General features: G+C 33.6%; 2 protein-coding genes across 2 annotated transcripts; one reads left to right on the top strand and one right to left on the bottom strand.

Moving 5' to 3' along the window:
* Positions 1-3,184: 3,184 nt before the first annotated feature.
* On the bottom strand, positions 3,185-7,971 carry LOC129001244 (alpha N-terminal protein methyltransferase 1-like). The gene is made up of 4 exons (XM_054428474.1): positions 7,665-7,971; positions 5,417-5,600; positions 4,434-4,539; positions 3,185-3,452 (listed from the first exon to the last, which is right to left on the bottom strand). Exons 1-4 carry the CDS (start codon positions 7,839-7,841, stop codon positions 3,212-3,214), a joined length of 708 nt encoding a protein of 235 aa, XP_054284449.1. The 5' UTR covers positions 7,842-7,971; the 3' UTR covers positions 3,185-3,211.
* A 1,498-nt stretch (positions 7,972-9,469) lies between these two features.
* Positions 9,470-27,354, top strand: LOC129000933 (RNA-binding protein NOB1-like). The gene is made up of 7 exons (XM_054428022.1): positions 9,470-9,685; positions 10,873-11,005; positions 11,700-11,893; positions 12,258-12,710; positions 22,749-22,988; positions 24,004-24,139; positions 27,152-27,354. Exons 1-7 carry the CDS (start codon positions 9,620-9,622, stop codon positions 27,289-27,291), a joined length of 1,362 nt encoding a protein of 453 aa, XP_054283997.1. The 5' UTR covers positions 9,470-9,619; the 3' UTR covers positions 27,292-27,354.
* The last annotated feature ends 405 nt before the right edge of the window (positions 27,355-27,759 follow it).

Raw genomic sequence — 27,759 nt, 5'->3', positions numbered from 1 at the left:
TGTCTCGGCTTCTTTAATGTATAAATGTATAAATAATAACCTATAACCTGATTCTGAGCAATGTGCAGAAAAAAAGTTAATACTAATAATGTGTAATTGATATTCTGTGTTCGCTGCTTATGGTGTAGCCTACAAAATCAAAACACAACAAACTTTAGATGTTTCAAACTAACCAAAGTTGGTGATCGAATGACGAAATGTGAGCAAAAATCAGCTTCAGATTTATCGTAAAATTAACATTTTAAATCTGATACAACCGATAGTCCATAAATTGACTTTAATAAATAATTAACGTTTGGAAAAACAACAATCTTGCTTTATTAATACAGCTAAACTATACACACAATTGTTTGCTGAATTGCAAATTGCAAGCAATCTCTTGATACTTGACTTGAGTAAAAGGTGTATATTTCATAATATTCAATTTGAAAACCAAATGTGTGAACTTGGTATGTAATGTAATGTATGTATTTAATTTATACTGTTCAGCTTTGGCACAAATAACAATGAGGATTATGATTATATTTCCTAATTTATACTGTAAATAATTTAATTTACATCTCTTGATCTAAACAGATAAAGGGATGTAACTTCACAGTGATTTATCGATAAAGAATACCAAACAGTATTAATGTTCCAAATAATTGGGTTTGGGTGGATAATATTGGGTGTTTTATTTCGGTCACGATATACCAAGCCAAACATTTACGAGTTAAGACAACTAATTAGGTTATCTTGTAAGTTTAATGACAGAAGTTTGCACAGTTCCTTTCTGAGATTAGCAGTTGATTAGCTCATGCTAAATCTCCAATCTTAATAAAGCAGGATTAATTTGATGTTAATTAGAAGTTTGCAACTAAGATAAAGTGCGGTCTTTTATTGATCAGAGTGTAGGTATTGTAACGTTTACATTTTATTTATGTGATATTTTTTGTGACGAGATGCAATTTTGCCTTAGTGATGAATTGCATCAAATTTGTCAGCATCAGCAAGCTGAAAATGAGCTAAAGAGACTATGGTGTGGATTGAGTACGGTAACCGATTAAGTCAGACTACTTGTAACTTTTACGGACTTTTATACCATATATGACAAAATGGGCAATGAAGTAAAGAAAACAGGGGTAACAAATAAGGTTGTTTTGTCTTGAATTATGTTTCACAGTACTTTTAATTTGGGTTGGGCTTACAAAAAAAACACCCTTTATACGTAGTGTGGTAGATAACAAAAATTGTAATAACTTTTTGACTGTATTTTTACAGCATTTTGTTTAGAATTAAAAGGATTACTAAATTTTAATTATAATCGTCTATGCCATTATTGTAAAAATCCAATTTTATGGGTTTTAATAGGAAAATGACCAATACAAAACAAAAACTTCGAAAAAACAAAAAAAGCCTGGAGGTAAGTACTATCTATGGATTTTAGTACCAAGCCCACATACAAAATTTCATCAAAATCAGACCGCAGGTGTTGTTTGTAGCCCTTTATACACACACATCACTTCTAAAACCACTTTTTGAGGTTCAGGGGGACCCAAAAAGGACGTTTCCACCAAAAACTTAAACCCAAAATGTTGAAAAACTGACAAAAACAATACTTTCTCCATATGTTATTTATAGGGGGAGAAAGTAATAAACTAAATCACTGAATGACTGAGTTTCATCCCCCAGTTATACTAATAATCTATGACCTAACTCTACTTTTACTAGAGACAATACTACTAGAGACATACTACACTCATCTACTTTTACTAGAGACATAGCATACGTAAGTAAACTTATGATCATGTAGAACTACATATTTTAGTTTGTAGTCTGATTTTATATGAGTTAGTCAGTACAGTTGGTTACTATTGAGTGCGCTGATGTTGACTTAATATTAATATTTCTCCCTCGTTAGTCGTTTTAAGGTAGATTTTTACACCTTGTTGTTTACCGTATTGTTTGTTTGTAATACCAAAGAAAAAGCAATAATACTTGTAGGTAGATACTTACTGGTAGGTAGAAATAGATGGTTATAACTAGGTAAACCATTTTTTGCTGAAAGTGTACTGATAAATAAATATTAACACACTCTACACGCACTGCACACAGGGCCTCATTTAGGATCATGCCACCCATGGGCCGCCTGAGATCTACATGTTTTTGCTTCTTGCAGTTGGCATCTTACATTTTTATCATTAAAATTTGCTGCCATAGGCTGCAGCCTACTGTGACACGCTGTATTTTTTTACAGTAAGAGCATTCGTAAAGCTGGCCTACACGTCAAGCTCGTAACCTGCACAACTGCAAGAATGTTCTCTCCCTCCTTCCTTCCCCACTCTCACTCCTCTTCCATCAAGACTCTCAACAGTCGACACAAGAACAACCTTGTAATTGCTCTGCTTTACAGGAAACACGACCCAGCCAGAAAAGAGGGTACAGTATCACAAATAGCTCCAACAAAGTGTAACTGAAATTTTAAAATATCGTCCATCCTACTAATATTATAAATGAGAAAGTTTGGATGTACGGATGTTTGTGACAAGTAAACACGAAAAATACTGGTTGGATTGGGCTGAAATTTGGCATGATGATGATAGCTCACATTCCCGATTAACATATAGGCATATTCTTATTTCAAAAATCCTTTTGGGCTCCGCCCCAGTGGCTCTGCAGTTCCCCATGTTAACCTTATGAGTACTCATATTTAATAGGGAATTAAAGAATTTAGCCAGCTGTTTCAACTAAAAGAGTTGGTTCTATGATATGCAAAAGCATTAAAAATTTATAAGATTTACCAACAGGGTGCAGCAGCACTATTATTTTTTTCATTATTTATGAAAACAGCTATTTGAACTAAGCAGCAACAAAAAACTGTGATACACAATGAGAACTGTCAAAGTAGGATTGTTTACAGTTATGTTTATGTTTTGAATTTCATGAACAATTTATGATATTTTGCAAATTTTTTATAATCTATCTTTGTGTAGGTGAAGTAGTAGAACATTATGGCTATGGTAGATGTGTAATACTATCGCATACCGTAAATTTGAGAAAGCAAATTTTCTCAAACCGTGTTTTCTCACATCGCAAACATCGGGTATAACTGCAATAAGCATTTTATACTTATTTGCCAACCCCGTACGAAGGACGGGTACTCTGCTAGTAAGACATAATTTAGGGATGTAAAGAAAAAGAAGACTTAAAAAAACAACTAATTTAATGTACACTAAGTCTGAAGCACTGTTGAACTGTCTGGCCTGAGTGCAAACATTTTCACACAATATAGTCCTTTTGGGAATTTTTTCTGAACTGCTTCTTTGATAACTTTCAGTCCGCCATCAGTGAACAGTTGTTTAAGCTCTTTCTCGTGTCTTGTCCTTGAAGAGTCTTGCTCATCGATGTCCCCTTCTTGGTTAGATGATAGATTTTCCTTCACCACAATAACACCATTTGGATTCAAGCTGTCTCTGTTAAAAAAATAAACAGTAAATAAATATGGTCTCTTTACAAAAAACATTATAAATTATACCAATTATTTTGAATTTTACAGGGTAAAGTTTCTCTTATACATAAACCATCCTCTTAATCCTTTTACACAATGAGTATGTATGAATTGATGTTTGAAAAGTTTTCTCAACTAGAAGAATAACATGGTTTAGATTAATGCTGTGCCATGTTGTGGGGTTGAATCTGCACGAGTTACTATGTTGCCTTTAATAGAGACATAAAATGTAGCATTTACCTAAGCATTCATGAATGAATTCAAAAAGCTTATGTCAGTAATATTAAAACTGTTAAGAGGGTTCCACCCGCAGGCTATTTACCGCGTAAACATGGTCCTATAAAAAAGAACCTCCTGGCATTATTTAAGTGTTTATCGAGTAATAAATGAACTGTAAAATACCGTATTCACGAAGATCCAAACCATGCACTGGCTGAACTGAAACTTCGTAATTGTTTCTTTTAGTATTTACAAAATCATTTTGAAAATCCGTAAACTAGCCTTTTTTACATGCGATTTTAACTTCTAAATGACAGTTAAAAATTATTTGCTACACCCACTGCAAGCTCTGATATGGAGCACAAAAAGCACACAATCATTGGAAACAAATTGGTTTTAGATTGTTGTGAGCTTGTACCTTAGACGCATGTTCAGGAACATTAGCATGTTTAGCCACCATCTTGAATTGACCGGATAGAACCCTCTTGACTGTTTAAAGGCTCTTATGTATCAAAACCCTTCAATACAATCTTCTAATAATAACATGACTATAATTTTTATCTTTTGTAGGCTATCATAAAAAAACTTGATTAATAGGTAATTAGCTTTATCAGTAGTAGTAGTTAAGAACACATTTTAAAGTGTAAAATTGTTATTACAAATCATAAAATTGTAATTAACAACAGATTTATCAATTGCCTAACTATCTACAGTATAATGAAATTACCTGCAGGTCTTAAAGAATTTGATAAGGTCTTGGTTGGTTAGATGAGATAAAACCCACTGGCACCAAATCAGATCGTATTTCACACAAGGATTGAAATCTTGCAAGCCTGAAAATTTAAACTATGAGAGCTGGTGGACAAATTATCTTTCATACGATGGTTGTGTATAGATTAGAATTTCCATTAAGTTCCTGTCGCAGCCAAGCAAGCTTGCTCAAATATGAGACCAAATCGCGTTCCTTAATTATTTCATCCACTACTATTCAAGCGGATTTTCGCCAATATGGAAGGTTAAGTTCGGCAAAGTACTGGCACAACCTGTTTAAAGTTTTAGAGAAGAAGACCTAATTATATAGAGAGTCACAGTTATGAAGATTGTAGGTAGATCTAGGTAGGCTATATTTGTGTTGTTTGTTTTTTTGTAGGCCTACGGTACTGTTAAATAAAAGTGATTTGTTTTATTAACGTGTAGACTGTACCAAATCTTTCCTATCTCAGAGGCATCAACTTTATTACAGTAGACTCCCCCTTATCCGGGCACCTTTTAACCGGACATCGGTTTAACCGGACTACACTCCACGGAAATGACATCTCTATAACCGGACAATTTTTATCAGTGCATTGGTTTAACTGGACTAAATTGGCAGGAAGTGGGCGGTAGCCTACTGAAACGACTGTTCTCGTGGGAAAGATTTTCAGAGACCAGTGATCACATGTCTCAATGTGACAATGCTCTCCTAAATTTAAGTCGAATAACACCGTAAACGGTCCGTTTTGACGCGTTTTAGGGGACGTCGGTTTAACCGGAAAAACCGTTATCCGGACTGGCCTTGGTCCCGAGGAGTCCAGATAAGAGGGAGTCTACTGTAAGTTGTACTAAAACATTAAAAAAAATTGTAAAATGGTTTTAATTTAAAATATGCTTGAATTTTTCTATCTATTTGAATCTAGCAAAACTTAAAGCTTAATCACTCTTTCTACTTACCAATGTTGTGATATACTCCAATTTTCTCATCATTTTGGATATAATTGCGAGCTTCGTCAATGAAGGGTTTTACTGGTTCTACTAAATCCACCTTTTTAAAATGGTGCATTAGCAAATGTTTAGTGATCCTTCCTATTCCTGCACCACAGTCAACTGCTGTTCCATGATCAGGATGATTCTTTAACTGAAAAAGAAATTGTTATTAAGTCTATTGGTTATGAAAAACAGATTTTACGTAATACTTGCAGTTTCTCAGTTATTTTCATTCATTCATTCGTTCATGAAGTTATATAGCCTAGACCATTAATAGAATTGATAACTCGTAAATATTTCAAACGATTTTACAACAGAGTTGTATATCAAAGTTCTGGCTCAACGGGATTTCTCTATTTTAGAGGTAATCTAGTGTTTCAAAGCCACATTTAATGTTGGTAATGGGCAGAAGTTTTTTTACTATGCCTGCAAAAGTTAACTTTCGATCTCCAATCGTAAAAAGTTGCTTATAGGCTAACTTAAATAGAAAAAGTAGACAGAAAGTTGCTAACTTGCAACTTACTAATTGCACTTAAGCACCTACTTTCTAAGAAAAAGTACCCATATAGAAAAGGCAAGATTGTGTGGTAAGGGCAACAAGCAAAATTACAATAGACTCCAAAAATTCTTTTGGAGGCACCATACCGAATAATTACCTCCTAATTGTCCATTGAGTGTATTAACCAAACTGCAGATTAACCAGGATCGCAAAAACAATAACTAAACTTAAAGTATTCAAGATATCAAAATGAAATTTGGTATTCATAATTAGAATACCGTAGCAAAAGGAACACGTGAAAAAAATCATTAGAATCTAAGCACATGGGTGTCATTTTCATTTGTTGCTGGATGATTTGAAATGGATTGACCCCTGCTGCCATTTTCACTGTGACCACTGATTAGCCTAAGATGCACAACCCAAGAGTTGATTATCTAAAATTTTGGGCGTGTTTTATTTCTGAAATAGCCTAATTATTTTAGGCCAATTACAGTACCGTGTAGTACTTTTAAAATGTTTTATTAAGTTTATTACCTAAACATGTATTAAACCTTAACTCATGTGCATTTAAAGTCAATGTTAGTTACGGTATCTCCCAGGCAATTTAGGTTAGTTTGGCATCCATCCACGATCACTCAGTCACTCATTAAGTTATTGTGGATACTCGGGAGTCTAAGTTAACTTACTTCTAATGTAAGCTACTTTCTTCCAGCAACTTGTCTTGTCGTATCTAGGCCTATTGGCCTATCTATCTATCTATACTATTATAAAAAAGAGGTGGTTGCTGTATGTGTGTATGGGAAAAGTAAACTCGAAAAATACTGGTCGGATTGGGCTGAAATTTGGCATGATGATAGCTCACATTCCCGATTAACATATAGGCATATTCTTATTTCAAAAATCCTTTCGGGCTCCGCCCCAGTGGCTCTGGAGTTTCCCATGTTAACCTTATGAGAAATGGAATTATTGAATCTTAACAGCTGTTTCAATTAAACAAGTTGGTTCTGTTCTATGATGTTCAATAGCATTAAAGTTACAAGGATTACCAACAGGGTGCAGCACTATTATTTCTTTTACATTTATGACAACAGCTAATTTGCAACCAAAAGGTGAGTGAGCGTAGCGAACGAACTTCAACCTGGAGGCGAGTTAGCGTAGCGAACGAGCTAACCTGAAGGCAAGTGAGCGCAGCGAACGAGCTCCAACCTAAAGGTGAGTGAGCGTAGCGAACGAGCTCCAACCTAAAGGTGAGTGAGCGTAGCGAACAAACTTCAACCAGGACGTGATTGAGCCATGCGAACGAGATAATCTTGAAAATTAAGAAGTTAAACGGGGCAAAGCCCGCGGGTTACAGCTAGTAAGTCAATAAAGTAAAATAAAATACTGCGGCGGCACTCCCGAGCCCGTTCAGCCGTGCGCACGGTGATAGTATTTAAATGTTTTCGTCTTCGTCAGTGTCGTGTTTTGTGTTTTTATGTTTACGTGGTCTGACTATGTTTCACAATGTAAATTATTTGATGCGGTTGCTACACCAACAATGCAACTAAGTACGTAACAACCTAGTGTAAAAGCGGAGCAGAAGATGACCTAAAGGTCGAAACGTGCGTCCTCCATAAACATACTGGATTGATTGACGTAAGTTGTTATTATTAAATGAAACATGATCAACTTAAGCCTAAATAATGTCTACATAGGCTATCTAATTAATTATCGAACCTGAAATAAGTTTTTAAGGAACATTTCTGAGCCCTGAAGGTCAGTGCTGGATATAAATCCAAAACCACCAAGCATTCCATTAACTGTGGGGGGTATATGGTTCCAGTAAGTGATTGCATCTTCATAGTTGATGTCCTGAATGGATTTTTCTTCGTCCTTCTCAACAACCCGATTCATTTTTACATACTCTACCAGTAAACTTCAACTGCTAATCAACACTTTCAAAAGATATATTCAAATTTCAACTTATGTTAATGTTACTTTCGAATACTAAAACTAACCTAACCTACAAACAAGGGCAATTTCACTTCAGTTTGGTTGTTTTTTGTCTGCTCAGTGCTTAGTAGTCCGGTGCCGCACACGGGAGATTTTTCAGGTTCCGTTATGACATCACTACTTGCGGTACCACTTCACTTGCGTCACCGGTCCACGCTGACACCATCTGACACCGACACAGAGCTACAGCACGGTCACCTTTAACTACAGGCACAGCCACCTCTAATATATTAGAGTATTAGAGGTGATATTGTATTAGAGGCGGCTGTGCTACAGGCCGTGGCCTGGTAGAATTAGCAACGTCGCAAGTGGTGTTGTTTAGTGACAGACGTCCCATAAGATAACATGGCAGACAGGTGACATCAGCTCATTAATTCGCATTTTATTGATTTAAATTTAAATTTATGAACATAACCGAAACAATATGAATTATTAAAAATATATATCTGTACATTTTTAAGCGGATTCAATATTGTCATAGTCCAGTAACCAATCTGTCGTTTTCCAAACAAAACAGCTGTTACAACACCACTTGCGACGTTGCCACTTCGAAGGCCGCGGCCTGGAGTTAAAGGCGGCCGTGGCTACAGCGAGGTGGAGTCAAGGAACCGCACTGGGAAGTTTGTGTTTGTACTTTGTACTTTAACAAAATTAATACTTGTTCTCTTAGTTTGAAATATGTAGGCGAACTGGTGAACGATAGAATAGCTTATTGAAAGTTTTAAGCTTTAATTTTGATAATAGTTAAGATGTAACTAAAACATTTTTAATTATATGCATACTTAAATGATGCTGGTGCAAGCAGATATTTCGTGACGGCTTTTTCCAACTTGCAGGAGGATTATTTATTGATTTGAAATCTAATTTGATATTATGACACCAATTAATTAATGTTTACAAAATCAAGAGCAATTCAGTAAAACCATAGATAAAACATGCTCCTCAAGGTAAAATATGGACTAAGCCGTTGAGGAGTATATTTTACCTATGGTCTTACCGTGCCATCTACGGTAATAGCTATTTCCCTATAGGAAAATTCGATAAAACGGGCCATAGTGCGTAATCTCACGCCTAATTCATATTTCGTGACATTGTGCATAATAATCTGCAAAATGTACCATAGATAACATAAATGAGGGGTTGTGCTCAGTGGGGTAGCATAGTGATAGGGGACTCCAGCCAAATGTAGGAATAACTATTGTATTAAATAGCTTAAATTTATCTTGCATAGTACTGTATTGTATTCATGATGCCAACAAAGAGGGTATCTTAATTGGAGAGTTAATATAAATATATATTACATGTACAATAACCCTACACCTTATCAATTTTATTTGACAGACTGTTAAGACAACAAGAAGAATTAATTAATGTTTGTCCATCAGTCTTTCAGTATTAATAATCAACGGTAACTATATTCTCTAACGGGGATTTTTTTCATATTTGTCTTGTCTTTTTGTTATTTTTTTTAAGTTATGTCTGTCAAATTGTCAAATCGTGTTCGTCTGTTCGTCTTCGTCGTAGTGTCTTAGCAGAAACAGAAACACACGTGTTTTCCTGTGTTCGTTATAGTATTTATAGTTTCTGGTTAATTATTAGCAGTCTTTTTGCGTTTAAATTTTCTTAGATGTAGTTTGTATTGTTTTACCTTTACTTTGAATTCATTTTCAACATAGGAAATGGCCAATAAACCCGAGTATTTAGTTGTTGATACAACTGCTTTCATTCGGAATGCTCCACTACAGGTAACCTAATTTTACAAACATACAATGTGTCATTATAGATACACTAAAAAGATACATACATTACTTGCATGAATATTCCAAAATTGGTAGCCTAGTGGTTAGCATATTCAGTTTTTAATTTATCCTAGATACATAATGCGGATGTTACTAGTCAGTGCCGCTATTACTAGGGGCACTAGAGGTTTTAGGTTTAGGCGCAAGGAAGAGAAACAATCCCCTCATTTACAAACTGCAGGCCTGCCACTGGTATTAGTTTGCTTTATCTCAAGAACCTCCAGACGTCTCCTGATAAGGGTACTTTGGTACGGAGGCCACATATTTTACAGCGTGCTGTAAAACATGGGTACTGTTATTTAGGTTGGGTTGTCATAATTTTTTTTGTTGGAATGTCCTCGTTTCGGCTGCACTTTACTTTAGGTCCTACACTCATTTGAATGAAAATATCAATTATTCGATTGTTTCATTCGATATATCGTTTGGTTAGTTAGGTTAGGTTAACCTTACCTAACTAGCCAAACGATATAACTTATCAAATAATCGATATATCGATCGATATTTTCATTCGAATGAGTGTAGGACCTAAAGTAAAGTGCAGCCCTCGTTTTGTTAAGAATCGAACAGTACCACGAGTCAGACTTTCTATTTATAATAACCCGACCTAACATAGCCTACCAGCCGCAGCGCGCTGTATAAGGGTGGCCTCCATATACCAAAAGATTACTCCTTTAAAGTTTTTATGATAAGTTAACTTTAATTAGAAAAAGTACAAGTGAAACTTTGATATTTAACTCAATCGTGGGGGGCTATTAAATAAAATCAAATATGCTGGCTATTAATCTTATTAAAAACCCATACTTCTATACCAATTGTAGCAATCGTTAAATAATCAGAGTTGGATATAAAGCTTTTGCCAAAATACATAAATAAGTCAGTTTTTCATCTCAAGGCAATTTTGTTTTCCATCAAAACCTTTTTGATCTTCTGCTAGCAAACCTGACATAGGTACAGGCTTTCCATGCTAATAAGTTAACTAGGTTTTATTTGCGAACTAAAGTTAACGTAACATATTTACTGTTTGGTTCAGCTTTTATAAAACCCTTTAAATCCACTAGGCTATGAGTGACTTTTTTGTTGTTGCTGCAATTAAGTGTTATCGGTTGAATTAAAACCAAACCATTGTGTTGTAGGAGATGGGACAGAACATTGTTACAATACAAGAAGTGGTGAATGAAATTACATCAAAGAGGCAGCTCAGAAGATTGGTGGTCATACCATATGATTTGAAGATAATGAATGTGTTCCCTGAGAGCGTTTCTTTCAGTAAGTCTATTGTCAGTGGTTGATTTCAAGTCAATTTATAGGAATTGTTTTAAGTCAATTTCAGTACGTAAACATTCAAGTTAGTCTATTTTATCTTCAGAACAAACACCAATTTACAATAAATAGTATTCAGATAAATAACAGAAAAGAAAAAAAACTACGACAGTAATAACTAAATTATAAATGGGCTAACATACCGTAGCTGTAACCTAAATTATTAGGCCTGCAGATTCAACAAAATAACTGTTTGAAAATTATATAAATATATCATTGCAAAGTCACATCCTCATACATTATTAGATTTTGAAATGAATAAAGAAAATAAATTAATTTAGTTTTTCTATCAGTCAACATAATCAATGTTAAGTTAGTTGGGTGATCAAATTTCAGATCTAATTTTTTGACAATGTGAACAACATTTTTAACTTTATAGGCCTAATGAAATCTTAAAATTTACATGTAGGCCCGACTGTAGCTGAGAAAGTTTAAGTCTGTCAACAAAACAAAATTTCTCAAGAAGCATTTTCTTCCTATTGTAATCTAAACTTGTTTAAACGATTTCTTGGTAGGCGTACATTTTGTGAAATAGGAACTTTATTGTCTTAAATAAAGCATGATTTATCATGTTGGATATAAATTTCAAGTTAGGGAACAAAAAGTTTTTGATGAGATGCGTAATTATAAGCCTAATCAGTTACAGAGTTTTCAAAGAAGACGGGAGATTACATGTCTTTGTCGGCCACGGACATCAAGTTGATGGCGCTCGCATATCAGTTGGAAAAAGAACATGTCGGTGTTGACCACTTGAAAACAGCTCCGGTCACAAATAGGATTGTCACTTTTGACCGGCCTAAACTGTCGGCTCCTGATCCAGCCGGCTTTTACAAGGTAGTCTGCTTTTAAAAATAAACATATTTGAGCAGTATTATAAGAATAAGATCTAGATGATTATTTGTTTGCCTTCAAAGAGTTATGAAAAAGTTTTCCATTGCTAAAACTGCTATTTGAAGTACATCCGGAAAGTTTGTATCCTGGCATGGTTGTGGATATGCCTTCTTTGTACTGCACGGTGAACATGAAAAGTAAGTGGAGGTAATTCATTCCTTAAAGACAGTGGATATAGAAAGCCTTCATATTTGTGCATTTTAATCTCAATTGTTCATTTTAATGTATTCTAATTCTAAACTTTCTTAGATTTATTTCTGAACATTAGGGCCTTTTAGGGATTTCACAGTTAAGAAATGTTTTTTAGGGAACAGTGAAAGAATCATCAGCAGACAATGAGGTGAATGAAGATGACAGTTCAACTCTTATAAAGGAAGGTGATGAAAGAACAGAAATAGAAATAGTTGATTTTGAGAAGCCAGAAAACCAGGTTGAAAATGTTGACAGTGGATCAACTGAAGAATCATCAAACCTACAAGAAAGTAATGATGCCATTTGTGAAGAAATTGATTCTGATGGTAGTGAGGATGATGAGAAGTCTCTTGTTGAAGACCTTTCAAAACTCAATGTTACCGATGTACTGTCACCCGTGTCAGATGAGGAATATGAAGACAAAGAGGAGAGTGAAGATGAAGATGATGACGAATCAGATTGGATAACTCCGGAAAATTTACATCAAGCTAAAATGCAAATGGACTTTGGACTGACAGAAGACAAAGCAGTGACAGTGGCTTGTATAACTACTGACTTTGCAATGCAGGTGGGTTGGCTTTGCTCTTTAAATAGTTAGGTAAATATTTCAGGATATAAATGTCTGATAAAGTACAGAACAGAAATATGTTTCATAGAGTTGTATCTCCAGCTGACTGGATTGTGGTGGCCTAAATGTCAGGTTTTCAAATTAGTCACAGAAGTTTGATTTTGAAATAACCTGACTTTTTTGTTACCTTTGTTCTCAAGCTGAAGGTTTGTATTCACCCTCTGCACATATCGCCAGCTTGTCTGGCATCTTCTATGTTCCTATCACCAACACAGCAAAGTGTCTATTTACACAAAATATTTACAATTGTCAGGGGTATTACAATTGGGTCGGACACCGACGGACATATAGCGGAGTCATTGGTCTTTCCTCTCATGTTCATTTCTTGTACGGCACTGCGGTTGGTGGTGATGCAATCTGGGGTATTGGAAAATTGAGGGTAGGGCATTTCCAGGTTCAACCAACTTTTAAGGACTCGATTCTGCAGAGATATAATAAGCATCCGACCTGCCATAAACCTGGAAAGCCCTACCCCTCAATTGTCCAATATCCCGAATTCCATCACTTTCAGTCCCAGTGCAAGAAATGACTCTGCCTTACGTCCGTCAAAACTTCAACCGTTCGGCCCAACCGCAATACCAGTCACAATTGTAAATATTTTATGTTCAATAGACAATTCCTAGTGTCAGTGTTAGCATGAAATTAAGATAGAATACCCTCTGAATGTACAAGCTGGCAAAACGTAAATAGGGTGGATACAAAGCTTTAGTTCAAGAACGAAGGCAACAAGAAAGGTAATTAGGCCTAATATAATTTAAGTTCCTGAAACTAAGATAACACAAAAACACTAAAAACAAATATATATTATGTATATTTTCTAAGTGAAGCCTGGACGCTGGGAGCCAGGATGAATGAAATCATAATTGTTGTCCTAAAATTGTTAAAAATATTTAGCTCAAAATGATGAGAATTTATAATGCTTGCAAAAACACATAATTGTGTTTGTAAGACTTATGAACCAAAGACCAAGACGATCCACTTGAAAAAAAACACTCATTAATATTTTTAAACTTGGTTTTTAAAATCAACTTGGTTCAAACCCATATTTAAAAACTGTACCGCAAGCCTTGAATCAAGTGCTTGCATTTGATGGTGAAATGATTAATTGCATAATTTGCACTTTTTGTTCAAACACTTGATGATATAGGGTAATATACAAGAAGTTTTAGATAGCAGCAGTGTTGGTTCCCTATGTATCACTTTGCCCAATTATATGCCAATTTTGGAACAAACAGTACTTTACTATTTAATTTTGCCTTGTCTAGCCTTTTTAAATATTAAATATTATTTTCTTCTTCAGATATTCATATGCTAAACTACAATTGGTTAAATGGTGAGCAATCAACGATCTTCATAGTAATATACATGACATTTAATTAAATCAAATTTTTCCCTTCTAAGTACATTACTTCTTGTAACTAATTACTTCTAATATAAATGAGAACAGTCTTACTTTAGTCAGTAGACTTGCAAATATAGCACCGGAATGGTACCCCAGGGCTCGGATTCGAGTTGTCAAATTGATAGCCACAGCACACTTGAAACTCGTTCTGGAAATATGTCCAGAAAATACTAGTAAAAGGTAATCATTATTTTAATATTAGAGCATTTTAAAATATATTCATACCTTTCACAGCATGTGATTTCCTGACCAAAACAATCATGAATAGTACTGTGACAATTGTTACTTTACATTTTAATTTAACAGTTTCTCAAGGTGAAGTTATATAAAATCATCACATAATTATTAATTTAAACATATTAACATTAATTAGCATAGCTTGAATAATATTTAATTAATTTTCAATATTTGTGAAACATGTGCTTTTTATACAATCTGTAACAGGAAATTGACTTTGTATTTACATTATAATATTACACTTTGTGATCACTTGCAAAAATATGAATTCATTATTTATGACCATATAAGACTCTTGATACCTGAAATACAATACATTATACATTTGTTCAACTTAATATTATAATTAAATAATTTGTAACTTACATGACAACGAGTGTGTGTTTGCTATGGGGCCCAGACATGAACTAGAACTGAACTAATGACTTTACCATGAATCTCATCTTTGACCAAGGATGATAACAGCTGATTTGCAGGATAGCCAACAGGTTAGAGTGATTTGCTCTTCTTAACCAAACAACAAATTATATCATATACTGTATTTTATCCTAAGTGCTCATTTAATTTACTTTGTTTTAAAATGATGAAAATTAAAATATTTACATAGTAGTACAAAATATCCCCACGCTTCTCAATTTTCAGCTATTTTAAAACTAAACACTTTCACTTATGAACTATTATAACTTAAAATAATATTTCCTTCTCTTCATTTATCATTTGAATTCGTGCCTTTTTATCAACAATGCTAAGACAACGTACTGCACAGCTGATAACCTGCAATAGTACACATCTTTGCTGTCTGAGCGCAGCACTGACCAAGCGGCGGGTCATTGCATTATTACTGTAATACCAACCTCATGTTTTACATACAACTTATTTAATTGCATCCATTTCACCGATATGAGTTTCATAACTGATACATTTTGCCCTTCAAATTACTAAACGACCTCTATTTACAAGAAAATTCATTATTATAATATAAACCAAACCATGTCTGTGAGTTTAAAATCGTAATACATTTATTTAAATACAACATTTCTGTATTTCTCAAACAAGGAAACAAGTTGCGTTGGCAATACTGGTCGCGTGATTTCAGATATTATTTTATTCCTAGCTACACATTCTTCTTTTTCATTATGTATCTGTTTAACGTGTGCGTGTGTCGTGTTGTGTTTGTGTTAAATCGTGTGTTTTTAGTGTTTAAAATTCATTTATATACAATCGTTCAGTGTAGTGAAGTGTTATGTACAGCAATTAATGTCTCCTAATACTAATTCTCATTCTCTCTCTACATTTATACACAAATATACAACTTTCGCATCCCATTCATCATCTAGCATACAACACATTAACTCAAGTCATGCATCCCTCTTGTGATTTAACCTTTTAATATCCGAAATCTTTCGCGTTGTAAACTCTAATCCAAATCGTTACGTTACACAATTATTGTATTACGACCTTAAATCATCCCTAAATAACATACATAAAATAATTAATTCCCTTCTCAATCTCTGAATCTCATCATGTTATCTCATGTTAACTTTTCCCTACATGACTTAACAAGTTAAAATTCCAAGTATTCCCAATAATGTTTTGCATCTTAACCTTTTTCTTATTTACATTTTCTAGTAATGCGATTATAATACAAAGTACAACTCTTAGACTCGTTTCAATTAACCTGGTTCATATAATTTCAAATCTATTATATGTACCTTCCTAACATCAAGTGGATCACTAGTTCGTTGTATCAAACATGTTACATCAGTTAACCAATGTATTATGCGAAAAATTCCTATGTATCTGGGGGCTAGTTTCTTACAAAACTTGTTAACTTTGCTACTTAAATAATGCGTTCTGACATATACTAAACAATTTAGCTTAAATGGATGTTTAGTTCTTGAAGCGGAGAATCTCTGACGGTTTCGGTTGAATTGGATACTTTTTCTTGCATTCATTATAGCTTTCTTCAGATTTTCTTTTCTTTCTTCTAAGGTTAATTCCGATGAAATTAGGCACTTGATGTCCCATAGGTTAGTCAAGGCGCAGCTAGGCTCGTGGTTAAACATCAGTTTGAAGCTACTGGATTTTGTTGAAGAGTTTACAGCTGTGTTGAGACTAATCTGAATTAAATCCAGCTCTGTATCCCATTCAGTTTGTTTATCATGATAAAAACTTCTTAATACGGCTCCTAGGTCTCTAAAAATGTGTTCCGTTTTGTTTCCACTACTTTTATATGCAGGAGTACATCTTTGGCTGATAAAATGTTTAAATAAATATGACTTAAATTGGTTTGATACGAAATAACTAGCATTATCTGTAACAATTGTTTTTGGTATAGAAAAGTTGGCAAATGTCCATTTCAATTTTTCAATAATGGATTTTGAATTGCATTCCTTCAATGTATATAGCCAAGTATATCTCGTGAATGCATCGTGTAATGCTAATATATATTTGTTCCCTTTTTTGGAACGTACTAGAGGTCCTAATACATCCATGTATATTGTATCCATAGCATTTTCAGCAGTAATTGAAATTAATTTTCCCTCATATTTTCTTTGTGTACTTTTTGACATCATGCAAATGTTACAAGCTTTTACTTTTTGTGCTATGAAGTTATTTAACTGAGGATGGTAAAAATATTCATTTATTCTGGCAGTAGTTCTTGCAATTCCAAAGTGAGCTCCAAAAATGGTGTTGTGGTAAAATGTAAATATTAGATTAAATAACTTTTCAGGCAAGTAGATCCGTGGTTTATCTTTGCTATTTTTGTACATTAAAATATTGTTCTTCATGAAATAACAGTTACTATGTTCTCCTTTTGTTATACTAGCTTTTATCTTAGTACAGTCAGCGTCATTATTCTGTTGGTATTCCAATTGTGTGAATGCTAAGGGAATTTCATCTACTAAATTGCAAAAATGTTTATCTTCAATGGATGACTTCGGTGATCTGTTATCTCCTTCATTCATAGACTTTGTTCTAGTGTGATTTTGGGTTGCATTCTTCTTATCAGTTTTGCACTTATTTAATATCATATTTATTTCTTGATGTGACTCCGAAGTTATTTGATCATCTTCATTTGGAGTTTCCGCATATAATCTTGATAAACAATCCGCCAGTATATTTTCGGAACCATGACGAAATTCAACACTGTAATCTAGATTTATTAATCGCTCTACCCAACGAGCTAAACGTCCAATCTTGCGCTTTGTGTTTAGGACATAACTTAAAGCTTGATTGTCAGTAATCAGTTTAAATTTTCTCACTTCCAAATATTGGTGAAAATGTTCCATGGCATATATAGCGCTTAAGGCTTCCTTCTCATAGATGGAATATTTTAATTCTGCATCTGTAAATTTTCGGGAAAAATATCCTATCGGTAATAAATCTTCTAAGTCATTGGCTTGTAAGAGTACAGCACCAGCACCTATGCTAGAAGCATCCGTTTGTAGTACAAATGGTTTGTTAAAATCTGCCAGTTGCAATAACGGTGGGTTACTTATGTGTTGCTTTAGTTTTTCAAATGCTTCCTGACATTCATTATCCCATTTAAATTTAACACCCTTTCTCTTAAGTCGATGCAATGGAGCGCATATATCTGAGTATCTCGGGATATATCGGCTCCAGTATCCGCACATACCTACGAATCTGCGTACCTGTTTTACTGTGTTCGGTACGGGAAAATCTTTAATGGCCACGGTGCGCTCGGGATCAATGCATATAGTGTTATCTTTTATGCGATGGCCAAGAAAATTTATCTCCCTGCAGAAAAATTTGGCTTTTTCTACATTCACGGTAAGGTTGTTTTGAGATAAGCGGTTTATTACTTCCTTTAAATGCTTTAGATGATCTTCTTTGTCCTTGCTATAAATTACAATGTCATCCAGGAATTTTATTAAATATACAAAGTTTATGTCGTGAAATAAACCATCAAGATAACTTGATAATACGCTGCTACCTACTTGAAGTCCAAAGCTGACTCGCTTATATTGGTATTTACCAAACGATGTGCAAAAAGCTGTTAAATGGCGGCTGTCCTTTGTTAAAGGGCATTGTAAAAATGCTTTGTTCAGGTCTATTACAGAAAAATATCGGGCTCCTTGTAGATGTTGGTATAGGTTATTTAGGTCACCTATAGGGTAATCCATTTTTACGAGTTTCTTATTTAGTTCTGTATAGTTTATAACTAATCGGTCCTTTTTGGTGAGGAATGCGGGTGATGAATATGGACTAGTCGATACTTCAATGATATCTTGAGCTAATAAATCGTCAACTATGGTTTTCATTTTTTGTAAGTTTGGTGGACTTAAGTAGTAAGGTCTGGAACTTACTGGAATGTTATCTGTAACTTCAAGTTTCACCTCTAGATTTAATGCAGAACCAATTTTATCTGTGAATACATTTTGATACTTATTTATTAATTTGTTAACTTCCTGTCTCATATCAGAACAACCAATTAACATTTCATTTAATGATTCATTTTCTTCATTTAATGAATTGTTAAGCTTTATTATTTTTCCAGGCTTATATTTGAAGTAGCAAACATTATTCTCTAAATCAATTATCAGTCCTTTGTTTGACATAAATGGCATGCCTAAAATCATGTCATAGTTGTCATGTTTCATGACTAAAAATTCCTCCCTCCAAGTAAATGAACCAATCTTGATTTTAAATTTACATTTACCCAACACGTTTATTTCGCTATTGTTAGCAGCGAACATGGTACCTTTCCAATTTGTTAATGACTTTACAACCTTTAATTTATTAAGTTGCTTATATAGGTCATGTGTTATGAAGTTTTGGCTGGCTCCAGTATCCAATAAAGTATTTACAATTAAATTTTTATGTACATTGACTTGAATACAAGGTAGCTTATTATTTACATATACTTTCACTCGGTTATGTTTTACGTTCCTGAATTTATTCCAATCCTTTATTATTTTTCTCAACTCAGTTTTATATTCAGGTGATTGATTTTCAGTATTAGATATCTTGGTGTCATCGGGAATACAAGTATTTAAGTTAGTATTACTCAATACTCCCTCATTTATGAGTTTTTTTTCTTCCTATAACATTGGCTAGCAATATGACCTGTTCTATTGCAATTAAAACATGTTTTAATCCTAGCATCATGATTAGAGCTTGAATAATATGGTCTAGCTTGATTTTGGTGAGGTTTAGAATGCTGATTACACTGAGGTGTGAAATTAGGTCTCAAGTTATTGCTGGTGGGTTGACAATATTGCTGAGGTGTGAAGTTGTGGACTTGAGTTTGGTTAGTAAACATGTTATCCCGTAAGTAATCATTGTATCCAATGTTGTTGAGGCTTATACATAATTGCTCTAGGTCACTGAATGTTTTAGGATTACTTTCAAAAATTATTTGATTCCTAATTTCTGGTCTCAATCCGTTCTTGATGAAACAAATAAGCTCAGGTTCAGATAACTTAGTTTTAAGGATCTGATTGCTTATCTTGACCTCGTTTATGTACAAAGATAACGGTTCATTTGGGTATTGGGGTCTGTATATTAATTCTTGCTTAAGTTTTTCTCTCAATGTTATTGGAATGAAAGTGTTGATAATATGTTCATGTACTTTATCCAAAGTTAATCCCTGTATTTTCCCTTGTAATATTTTTGTACTGAGGGGAGGTTGCGAATAGCTTGGCAAAATTTCATAAAGTTGGAAGTCTGTTAAATTGGTTTCAGATCTTATTTTAACCAAATTTCTTAAAAATGCGAGCAATGGGTTTATGTCAAGTCCATTTGTGATTGTTATATTATGTAAATAAGCTTCAGCTGGGTTAGATAACTTATTGAAAATACTTAGATTTGGATTTGAGTTTGGAGCTTGCTGTGAGTTTAACATAGCTATTTGAATTGATGGGTCTTGCACATTTACTGGAATCATTGGGTAAAAGTTTGGGTTAGCTTCAAGTGTAGTTTTAGCTTCATTAACTATTACTTGATTTTGTTTAATGGGAGTGGAGCTTTCATTGGATGTTGTCATTACATTTACATCTAAATCTGATTTAGCATTTATTTCCTCTTCTTCTAATAATGATTTATTTAGATTTTCTTGATAGATTTCTAAATCCTGATCAGATATTTTATTTTTAACTATTAAAAATTTCTCTGACAGATCTCTTATCTTTGATTCTAGCTGCTCTAGTGTGATAGCTAAACTTGGGATGACTTGACATTGTTTTAGGTTAGTGATTCTTAACTGTACATGACTTAACTTAGCCTTTATCTTAGCTATTTGTAGGTTAGTAGGATTTTCTTCAGCTTGTTCAATCAATAACCCTAGTAAGTCTATTTTAGCCTGTACTGTGTTAAATTCTTCATTTACACTAAGTTTGCCAGTTAAGTTAGATATATCTGGCAATGTACTTATAATACACCGTAGTTCCTTTCTTAATGCTTCTACATTATCATGTGTAGATTCTTGATTTCTACACAAAATCTCATATTTGAGTTCGTCCTTACTCAAATAATTAATATTGAATTTTTCCATTACGGAAAATTATTATTCAATTTAATTCACCATTTAATTTCCCTGTAATTATTATACTTGAACTATAATCACTTCATATAATATTGACAGTCTGATTTGTATTTAGCTTGAAGTTTGCTTGTTAAATAAATATTTAATTTTTTTAAATTTGGCAAGTTGACAAGTTAGCAGAGTTGCGCACTTTGTGTACCGCAAGCCTTGAATCAAGTGCTTGCATTTGATGGTGAAATGATTAATTGCATAATTTGCACTTTTTGTTCAAACACTTGATGATATAGGGTAATATACAAGAAGTTTTAGATAGCAGCAGTGTTGGTTCCCTATGTATCACTTTGCCCAATTATATGCCAATTTTGGAACAAACAGTACTTTACTATTTAATTTTGCCTTGTCTAGCCTTTTTAAATATTAAATATTATTTTCTTCTTCAGATATTCATATGCTAAACTACAATTGGTTAAATGGTGAGCAATCAACGATCTTCATAGTAATATACATGACATTTAATTAAATCAAATTCTTCCCTTCTAAGTACATTACTTCTTGTAACTAATTACTTCTAATATAAATGAGAACAGTCTTACTTTAGTCAGTAGACTTGCAAATATAGCACCGGAATGGTACCCCAGGGCTCGGATTCAGAGTTGTCAAATTGATAGCCACAGCACACTTGAAACTCGTTCTGGAAATATGTCCAGAAAATACTAGTAAAAGGTAATCATTATTTTAATATTAGAGCATTTTAAAATATATTCATACCTTTCACAGCATGTGATTTCCTGACCAAAACAATCATGAATAGTACTGTGACAATTGTTACTTTACATTTTAATTTAACAGTTTCTCAAGGTGAAGTTATATAAAATCATCACATCTATCTATATATTAATAGGCAAGCATGTTTCTTTAAAACCTTTTTTCTCAGCTCGTGTGTATCGTAGGGAAAATCTACGCATACCGTTAGAAAGCTATTTTCCTGTAGGTGTGCAGAATCCCTTTATAAATTAAAATAGGCTCAAAAATAAGCACAAAAAATGAATTTGAAATTTTAAAAAATTAACACGGGTCTTATGGGTTGCTATGGTGATGACGAAATAACAACAAAATATAAACAGAAAATCAAAACAAATGGAAGACATTCCAATCACATGTTTTATTTACAGTGTGGGGTGAAAATAGAGAAAAGTATGCACAAAACATACTTTTGGTCGATTTTTCGACCACGGGGCGTGCTCTTGTAATTATTAATTTAAACATATTAACATTAATTAGCATAGCTTGAATAATATTTAATTAATTTTCAATATTTGTGAAACATGTGCTTTTTATACAATCTGTAACAGGAAATTGACTTTGTATTTACATTATAATATTACACTTTGTGATCACTTGCAAAAATATGAATTCATTATTTATGACCATATAAGACTCTTGATACCTGAAATACAATACATTATACATTTGTTCAACTTAATATTATAATTAAATAATTTGTAACTTACATGACAACGAGTGTGTGTTTGCTATGGGGCCCAGACATGAACTAGAACTGAACTAATGACTTTACCATGAATCTCATCTTTGACCAAGGATGATAACAGCTGATTTGCAGGATAGCCAACAGGTTAGAGTGATTTGCTCTTCTTAACCAAACAACAAATTATATCATATACTGTATTTTATCCTAAGTGCTCATTTAATTTACTTTGTTTTAAAATGATGAAAATTAAAATATTTACATAGTAGTACAAAACTCCATTCTGATATATAAATTATTTCAAAGTAAATTAGGCCTAATTGATTCTTATGTGTTGGATTATAGAATGTGCTGAAGCAGATTGGCCTGAATGTTGTTGGGTTGGACGGTCGTGTAATAAAACATCTGCGGACGTTCATTTTCCGATGTTATGCGTGCTTCAAGACTACGAGCAATATGACCAAGGTGTTTTGCCCCAAATGTGGCAATAAAACCCTCAAAAAAGTGTCCGTTTCGGTAGATGAAAACGGGCAACAAGTCATCCACATAAACCCTCGCAAGCGTTTGACTGCCAGAGGGAAAAAGGTGAGAATTTTAAAATGCTACAATAACAGATTATACTCAAGTAGGTAAAATTATTGTTATTTTTATTTTCATAAACCAAAATAGCCCTACTTACAGAACCATTTATGCGGTAAGTATGTCAGTTCTCATATTTAGTGCCAAACCATCAGTCATGTGATTTTTGACTTTGAAAACATTCCCACAAACTTTTTTATAAAGAAAAATATACACTTTAAACAGTTCAATATCTTTTTCAGGTTAATTGAAATTTATAGAATTTTAGCGTGAATCTCCTTTGAAAAAGGCCAAACTATTAGAATAGGATGATGAAATTGATGCCCTATTTCTGTAAAAACATGACAAGACAATAGCTCGTTGCCTAATAGTTAATTGTCCATTGTGCAATATCTCTGCATTTTCTTCTGCTGGAAATAATGTTTTGACAGTCAAATGTTTTGCTGGCATTTATATACTAAGTAATATTTTCAAATCAGCTGGTATTATTAGATTTGGCAACACCGCTCGGTTCTCATTGGTTCATTCAAAATCATTTGGTAAATAGGCTCCACCCTCAACTGCAAACTTACGCGGTCCGACTTAGTGTAAATTCTGTAATTTGGTAAGATCAATCCTTAATGATCAATCATAGAATTCAATAACAAATCATAACAATTTAAGGTGCGTTTTTGGCAAAACAGTGTGACCAAATAGTTAGTTACACATTTAGAGGTTTTAAGCTCATAATAGCCTTCAGAAAATACCTTAACTTATAAAAACACATATTATACAACCCTAACTATCATTTTGTCTGTAAATTTTTATAAAAAAATATATATTGAATATATTTGTTACTTTCATATTAAACCTCTTTTGTCTTCTTTCACAATAATATTAACTTTCCAACTTTGTGTACTATGAAATATCCAACGGTCATCCTAATGAGTTCAATTCTCATACAACAGTCGTATTCAAAAGGTTTGAATTTATATGATTCTAGACTTTAAAATCCATAATCTCATGCATATTTTCCCCGTAGTTTTCACTTCCGAGGCCCCAGGGTGGTAAACATTCCAACAACCCGATTCTGTGTGAGGACCAGCCGATGCCGGACCAGCGTCCCTCTCGGCTAGCCAGGACCAAGACCAATCCTCTAGACGATGACTACATCGCAGGTAACTGATAAAACTAACGGATTTCTGTTCATTCGATCAATTTAAATGGTTTGTGTAACAAGTTATATCATCAAATCAAAATCAAATCAATTTATTGACACAAATAACGTTACATTGGGTGCTTATAGCAGTAACTGGTGTCTTGTCAATTACATAAATCTTAATAATAAAATACAATGGAAAAAACATTTTACATAAAACATAGAAGATTACAATAACAATAAAAATGTACAATGACTATCCCAAGGAGGTGTCTGCTAAAAAGTCTGAGATGGAATAATAAACCTTATCCAGTAGAATTTCTTTAATTTTAACTTTAAAAACATTTACTGTCAATTGTTTAAATTTATTCGGCAAATGGTTGTACAGCTTCAGGCCTGTATAAAAAGGACATTTTTCAAATTTTGTTGTCCGATGGATTGGGTAACTGTAAAGGTTCTTGTTCCTAGTGTTGTATTCATTTTTTATTAAGAACTTTTCAAAATCTTTTTTATTTTCATGGACATAATTAAGGCTTTCATAAATGAACAGGCTGGGGAAAGTTAATATGGACTGATTTTTGAAATGTTTTTTACAGGAAGCCCTAAATTTAGCGTTTGCCATATTTCTAATGAATCTTTTTTGCATTGAAAATATCTTTTTACTATTTTTTGAATTTCCCCATAAGGTAATGCCATACCTCAAAATCGATTCTACATGGGAAAAATAAACTATTCTGATAACATTTTTTGATGCACACTGAGAAAGAACTGAAAAAGCAAAAAAGAATGATCTTAATTTTTTTAACAAATAATCAATATGTTCCTTCCAATTTAGTTTTTGGTCAATGATCACTCCGAGAAATTTTTGTTGTGAAATATCTGTCATGTTTGACTTTTGAAAAAATAAGACGTTTGTTTTATCACTGTTTAGTGCCAGGCCATTAGCTGTAAACCATTCACGGAGATCTTCCAAAGTTTTGTTAACTGAAATTTGCACTTCCGACATTGAGTTGCCTTTCACAAAAGCAGTGGTATCATCTGCAAAAAGTATTAATTCTGAAAGAATTTTTTGGGGCAAGTCATTGATATAGATGATGAATAATAAAGGCCCCAGAATTGAGCCTTGAGGAATTCCACATTCTATATTTATCCAGTCTGAATAGTACTTTATTCCCTTTTTTATGATGAGAGTTCTTTGTTTACGGTTTGCCAAATATGATCTAAACCATTTAAGAATGTTACCTGTTATTCCAATTTTACTAAGTTTGTGAATTAGAAGTTCATGATTGACACAGTCAAATGCCTTAGACAAATCACAGAAAACACCAGCTGCATACTGCGATTCATCCAAGGCCAACATGGTTTTGTTAACAAAATTTGATAGAGCTGTTTGAGTGTTCATGTTTTTTCTGAAGCCTATGTGAATCATATTCTATCTGAAGCCTATTTAAAATCATATAAATTTTTCACTGTAAAGTGGTTTAAATACCAGCATTTCCAGTAATCTAACATGGTTATAGTAGCTACTAGTTTCGGTCAACAATTTAAAGGGATATTATGTCTTTAGAAGTAAAGAAAAAAACAAAAAAACCATTGCATCATAGAAAGGTTTTCATATTGTTACGCACACCATTAAATACAAACATCCAACATTAATTACCAGATATATTAAATTACGCCACGGTAAAAATTAATTACACGACTTGGTGGTTTTGTTTTTGGTTTTATCAAGATCTTGTTTAATAGAGATTATTTGCAATACATTACTTTCTGACAATATAGTGGAAAGAATCCATCAGAATACTTACTGCTTGTCTGCCCGAAAACTTCAGTAGCTAATATGGGATTGGTTTGTAAGATAAAATGTTAACTACTATTAAGAATAATTGAATTTATAATTAAAATTCATTTTTATAGCCCCAGGATTGCGTAATATGACATATAATGGTTAAAACATACCTCGTCAGACAATCCTTAACATGTAGTGTCGAAATTGCTACATATGTTTCGGCGGTTATTTACTGATCTCCGCCATCGTCAGGCAAACAAAGGGATCCACTTGATGTGTCGTCAGAATAAATAAATAAAACACACATTTTACAAAACACAAAAACGAAAATGATAGGCCTATCAATTACACGCACTGCCGTGGACATGGCAGAAAGCAGACTGAATGTTATGTTGTGATGTGACTTGACTCCGGGCTGTCGTCTGCGTTATCAACAGCTGATATTGGTCTATTGTAGTGACGGAGGAGAGTATTACTATTCATGTATGTATATACAATATGAATAAAGAATTTTTGATTTGATTTTATTTGAACCAGTCAACCATCGTCTCCCACGATCACAGAAACATCACCAAAGTTTTTTGTGATCGTGGCAAAATCTATCATGTCTTCTACAGTTTTGTAGTTAGACATCATTATCATCTGTCGCAGCCAGGGAAAATCATAATTGACCTTTGAGATTGCAGCAATAGCGTGAATTTATCGATGGAGACCGGTTCTGCGATGGTAATAGTAAAAGCTTGGCTCAACTCTGCTTATTTTCTGTGAAATCCTTCAAAGTTTGGTAAAAATCCAAGCATCTAACTTTTTAACTATCAAGTGTAGTACAGTCCCAACTACATAATAATTGGAATAATTGGAGTTCTACTGTCTTTAGGTTGCATCAAATATAGATTCTAAATTGTGAAAGAGAATCATAGAATAACCCTAATTGGTTTAATTATAGACAAAAAGAATTAAAGATAGGTAGACCGTTAGCCGTGCTGCTGTTACTGTTACCATAGGTTCTGGCGCACACCGCTGGGAGCGCCATGTAGTTACGGCGTACGCGCTACGTAACTACACGGCGCTTCCAGTGGTGTGCGCCAAAACCTATGGTAACCGCAGCACGGCTGACAGTCTATATTTAATTCTTTTTGTCTATGGATTAATACTGTAAAATAATGTTTGTCAGGTTTGCAACTTACCTTAAAGTTGTTTAAATCTATCATAATATTTAATACATTTTTTTTTTGTTTTCAGGATTCTCCCCATTTGTCATGAGGGATGTGAATTCTCGATCAGCCATGCTTGGGATCCAAGGGAAACACACTCAAGTTAAATATTGGATGAGGAAGAATCCAAATGAGGTGGTAAAACATGGAAGGAGGAAGAAGAAGTAAAACATTTACAAAGAACCGAGGATTTATGTTTTTTTTTATGTACATAGCGTTTAATCAGTTAAAAGAAATTACAAATGTTTCTTAAGTAAAACACCACTATTTATTTACTAGGAAGCCTGAAAAGTTCTGTTAGATAATTACTGGTATCTCAATACAAATAATTCAACAGTATACTTTTTAGATAGGTTTTTTTGGACAGTTTCTATGGCAACCGTCGATATTGTGACAATAGTATTTTATTCAAACTGATAACAGTATTAGTAATTCATTTAAATTTTTAAAGTTTACAATGGCAAATCCTGAGTCAAAGCCCAGTAAAGTTGGTTGGTTGTGGGAGACAATTTTTGGTAGGAAAAAATCTACATCGAAAAAAAGAGTTGGTTTTAATGACTGTTGTGTTAACTCGCAGGACACAAGTAATGCTCATTTGTTAAAACAAAACAATAAAGCTGGACAAAAGCTTCCTGC

The sequence above is a fragment of the Macrosteles quadrilineatus genome, unplaced genomic scaffold, assembly GCF_028750875.1.
Source record: "Macrosteles quadrilineatus isolate MER2022 unplaced genomic scaffold, UCM_ALF_1.0 Scaffold_8__2_contigs__length_117827958, whole genome shotgun sequence".
Taxonomy (NCBI): Eukaryota; Metazoa; Arthropoda; class Insecta; order Hemiptera; family Cicadellidae; genus Macrosteles; species Macrosteles quadrilineatus.
Note: the sequence above shows the minus strand (reverse complement) of the source record. Positions and strands in the feature narration are given on the sequence as shown.